This window comes from Penaeus monodon, chromosome 18 (assembly GCF_015228065.2).
Source record: "Penaeus monodon isolate SGIC_2016 chromosome 18, NSTDA_Pmon_1, whole genome shotgun sequence".
Taxonomy (NCBI): domain Eukaryota; kingdom Metazoa; phylum Arthropoda; class Malacostraca; order Decapoda; family Penaeidae; genus Penaeus; species Penaeus monodon.
This window is the reverse complement of record NC_051403.1, coordinates 15,969,002-15,974,001: the sequence shown is the minus strand read 5'-3', so window position 1 is coordinate 15,974,001 and position 5,000 is coordinate 15,969,002. Positions and strand designations below refer to the sequence as shown.

The 5,000-nt window shown below is 40.3% G+C and overlaps 1 protein-coding gene across 1 annotated transcript in view; it reads right to left on the bottom strand.

The window, feature by feature from the left end:
- The window catches only part of LOC119584290 (low-density lipoprotein receptor-related protein 1B-like), a gene marked incomplete in the record, with an annotated part of 66,014 nt that overhangs the window by 9,386 nt on the left and 51,628 nt on the right, over nucleotides 1–5,000 (bottom strand). The window contains 5 exon segments of the mRNA XM_037932820.1: nucleotides 1,339–1,452; nucleotides 2,907–3,029; nucleotides 3,440–3,544; nucleotides 3,917–4,033; nucleotides 4,749–4,883. Coding sequence (XP_037788748.1) covers nucleotides 1,339–1,452; nucleotides 2,907–3,029; nucleotides 3,440–3,544; nucleotides 3,917–4,033; nucleotides 4,749–4,883 — 594 coding nt within the window.

The following is a 5,000-nucleotide window of genomic DNA, read 5'->3' as shown; positions in this document are numbered from 1 at the left end:
AAGAGATGAGAGGAGATGAGAGGAGAGGAGACAGAGAGTAAGAGAGAAAGAGAAGAAATCTTTTCTTCAACAGAGCTGAACGCACCTGAAATGCTATCACCAACAACATCCTCAAATTCAAGTACTCAACATTGGCAATCGGTTTTATGGAAAGCCATGGGAGTCATTTCAGCGTACCCGGAATTCAGTATATGAATACATACTTTACGGTTCAAACGTTTTGCAATTACACGGTTTTCAGTCTTTCTAAAACTCTAATCGATTTGCTTGTTATCTCGAGATCGGCCAAATCTTTCTGCGTGAGTTTCAGCTTCATATATATTCTTTTCTGCTAGTAATGATTGTAAGGTTTGAATTTTTTTGAAGTTTTTTACTTGAAAATAGTTTCTCTGCCTCTGGAGAGTCATTTAGACCTCGATAAATTTATATATTCCGAGTCTGTCGTGTTGTATTAATGGACCTTCTGGAAAAGCTGTTGTATCATTCATATCATCATTATCACTGGAAGCTATTAATTCTGTTTGTCCTCCTCTACCATTTCTACAATGCTAGTGCTGCTTTCCCTGCTGCTGTTGCTACAACCACTACTTCTACCAGTGTTATGACTACTGCTACTACCATCGCCACTACTAGAAAATTAATATTGATATTATTGTAGCTACAACTACAACCCAAGGTATCTAATAACTATAACTAAAACAACTAACTGCGATTGATACCTCTGCAACAACAATTATGGCTCCTATCGTTACTGCTAATATGTTTAATATCTGTACAATTACTAAACAACTATTGCATTCACGTTTACTGTAATTTTCAGACAATTTGTAATCTATTTTCCTGTTTCGAAACACACTCTATTTACTCATTATGCATTAAAATTGAGTGTCAATTTTCATCATATCTCATTTTTATAATCTCACTCACCCAATCTCTGTCTATCTGCCTCTCTCTCTCTCTCTCTCTCTCTCTCTCTCTCTCTCTCTCTCTCTCTCTCTCTCTCTCTCTCTCTCTCTCTCTCTCTCTCTCTCTCTCTCTCTCTCTCATTTTACCTATTATCATCTAGATACACACACTCACCTATTCCATCAACTTAAAATTCCTGACGCCAATTTGTATATCATCTTCATAAAAAAACAAGGCTTTTCTTCATACCTTATTCTAAATAATTTTCCTTGGTATCAATCACTCACGAATCATGAAACCGATATCCCTTAGGTTCGAACAACAAGCGTTCATTAGATTTGACCGTGCCTTGGAAAAAGAAAATCTACAACCAATTCATCCAAAAAAAAAGTAAAAGGAAAAAGCTTTCTTCCTCAGACTCGCACTACTTACGCAATTCTCTTCGTCGTCTCCATTGGGGCAGTCCCTCTCGCCGTCGCACCGCCACGAGTCCCGGATGCAGCGAGTTCTGGTCCTGCACTGTGTGTATCCCGCCGCGCATCTTCCCTGGCGATATACGTTTTATTTGAATATGGATAGGAACGATAGTGGAAGCAACACACACACACACACATACAGAAGAGAGAGAGAGAGAGAGAGAGAGAGAGAGAGAGAGAGAGAGAGAGAGAGAGAGAGAGAGAGAGAGAGAGAGAGAGAGAGAGAGAGAGAAAGGTGAGGGAATGTAAGTTTCAAAGGTAGAAAAAAATTATTAAGATGTGAAATGAATATCTACATACAAAAATAATCAAGAATTAGTAGTATGAACAAAGAAAAACAAGACACCATAAAGAGCGAGAAAGGAAGGGATAGTAAAAAAGTTAATAGAGCATTGTAAATAAGTAAAGCAAAAGTAATCACATAGTAAATTCACAACTACTAACAAGTATCACACACACACACACACACACACACACACACACACACACACACACACACACACACACACACACACACACACACACACACACACACACACACACACACACACACACGATATTTGACAAACAAACACACACACACACACAATGGATGTTAAAAACCTCCAGATTTTTGGAGTGAGTCCTGTGTATGGTCCATGTCTCACAACCGTACAGCAGGGTGGTGATCTCATGGAGGTGATTAAGGAAGACTCGACGTAACAGACACCCAAATGCAAATGATGCGAGTCGGATTCTATTCTGGACTTTGTCTTCGATGTTGCAAGGTGAAGAGAGGATGCTGCATACATAGATGCATCTAAAGGGCCTGCCATATGCCTTTAGCTCCAACCTTGAAGGTAATGTGAGGAAGCTCATCGGAAGGGGCAACACACTGACAGAGAATATTCATTTTCCTGGCATTTATTATGAGCCCAGTCTTGGTGTAGTTGATGGTCATAGAAGGTCCTTTGAAATCCCTATGCTGCTATGGCTGATGAAGGGAGCGTCGTCAGCATACTGAAGATCAAGGGTAGTTCGGGTCATGGTGGTGGCCTTTAGTCGCTGATGTTTGAAAAGGCTGCCTTCTAGACAGTGCCATCTTCAAGGTGTATATTGTACCGAGAGAAGAGTGCTTCTGCTGCTGGTAGATGTTGAAGAGGGTTGGGACAAGGACACAGCCAAGCTTGGCCTTAAATGGATCAGAAGCAAGGCATCCGACCACAACACGAGAAAGCATACCAGTGTGGAATTCCAAGAGGATCTTACCAAATATCGGAGGACAGCTACATTCTACCAAGATAGCCCACAGTATATCACAGATGACTGTGTAAAATGCCTTGGTACGATTAATAAAAGAAGCATAGAAGGTCTCTGTTTTATTCCCTGCACTTTTCCTGCAACGGGCAACGAAGATCAAGATAGTGTTTCTGCCCTTACGGAAACCACACCATTTTGGAGACTACCTGGAGGCAGGCAAGCATGACTTTAGCTAGAATCGTCCCAGCGATGGACAACACACACCCACATTCACTCATCACTTACTGTGGGTTCACGACAGAAGGCCTCGTCCCTCCCATCCTTGCAGTCCTTCTCTCCGTCACATTGTAACAGATTATGGAAACATTTATTGGTGTCGCAGATCGAGTAATTGGCATTGCATTCAAACTGTAATGAATGAGTGAATGAATAAATGAATAAACAAGTATATAGATACATAGATAAATAAATGAATAAATAGACATGAATAAACAATGCATAAATAAGTGCATAAAGAGAGAGAAAAATAAATAAATAAATCATAAATAAACATACATAAATCGATAAATGAAAAAATAGATATATATAAATAAATAACTAAATAAATGAATTTAAACAAATGAAATAAAAAGTAAAAAATGGGTAATTTTGACATAGTGCAGTCGACGAATTCTGCGATGGAAACAATTTTTACGGCATATTGACCTCAACATGAATTAAGATGATATGAGTAAAGTAACTCTTTCGATCGTGAAAAAAGCAATCTAATGAATACATCCAAGTAACGAAAATTTTTATTCATTTTATTAATTTCTTACCAAAAAGCATCCATATTCTAGCGTAGAACATTCCTCTTCTCCCTGGCATATAACCGAACACGTGGCTTCGTGTAAGCAAGGGGTGTCTTCAGTGCCACAGCTATCCTGGGAGAGAAATATGTCGATGCGTTAGCCCGTTGTGTCCTTCATAGGGAGGTGAATATATGATATTCAGAATGGAAACACGTGCAGGCAAACATACCCACACACACATAAACGCAATCACTCACACACACACACACACACACACACACACACACACACACACACACACACACACACACACACACACACACACACACACACACACACACACACACACACACACACACGCACACACACAAACACACAAACACACACATACACACACACACACACACAAACACACACACACCTTTTTTTATCCTTTTCTCCCAAACAGACAGCATCATCAACCTTTTCTCACGCCAACATCCCGCACCAGCTCCAAACACCTACTATGCACTGCTCCTCGTCACTGCCGTCGTCACAGTCGCTTTTACCATCACACACCTCGAAGAAAGATATACAGGAACCCGTTGACTTGCACACTAGCTCGTCGTTTCTGCATTTTTCCTGCAACAAGAGGATAGCTAGTTAGTTAAGTCAAATACGGAGACTTGATTGCTGATATCAACAATGTTGCTCGTAACTTTCGCGACAATTCCCGGCTTGAATGTCAATGCGAAAAATGTTTAAAGACAGAAATGGTTCCAAAGCGTTGAATGACTGTCACATTATTCTGCTCAGGGTATGTTAAATAACTGAAATATCGTGTGCAGCATATTCACAAAACTTTTGGTAGACGAATGTCAAGTGGAGATGTATAACAAAGCCATGGTTCTGTTTATGAGAACTGTTCCTGATATTCCTGTTGTATAATTGGATCACAGTAATCCAGTAAGTTGATAACGTGCTGACAGGCGGTGTAAACTCTGTATATATAATATATTTGCTTCATATTTTATTTATTTTTATCGTAAACAGAGAGAGAGAGAGAGAGAGAGAGAGAGAGAGAGAGAGAGAGAGAGAGAGAGAGAGAGAGAGAGAGAGAGAGAGAGAGAGAGAGAGAGAGAGAGAGAGAGAGAGAGAGAGAAAGAGAGAGAGAGAGAAAGAAAGAGAGAGAAAGAGATTCACATGTGTATGTGTCTGTGAAGAAAGAAAGATAGCAAGAGATAGGCAGAGAAAGAGATATAGACACAAGACAAGCGTGTCGATGAAACACGGATAAACTAAGACGAAGGAAACACAAGCACTATCGAAACACCTGTCTCCTCCTTCAGCGACTTACCCTCGGCTTGACTTTCACATCACAGTCTGCTTCGTCGCTGCCGTCCTCACAGTCCTTAGTGCCATCACACCACTTGCTCTTCGGCAGGCAAGTGGAGTTTCCTGCGCACAGCACTTCGCCTGCCTTACACTCGACCTTTAAAGATAATGTTAATATCACAGATCACAAATACGTCTTAGTCAGTGATAAATTTGTTGCGAAGGAAGTAGCTTTAACTTCTTCAAATGTGTGAGAGTAGATGGTCTAGCATCA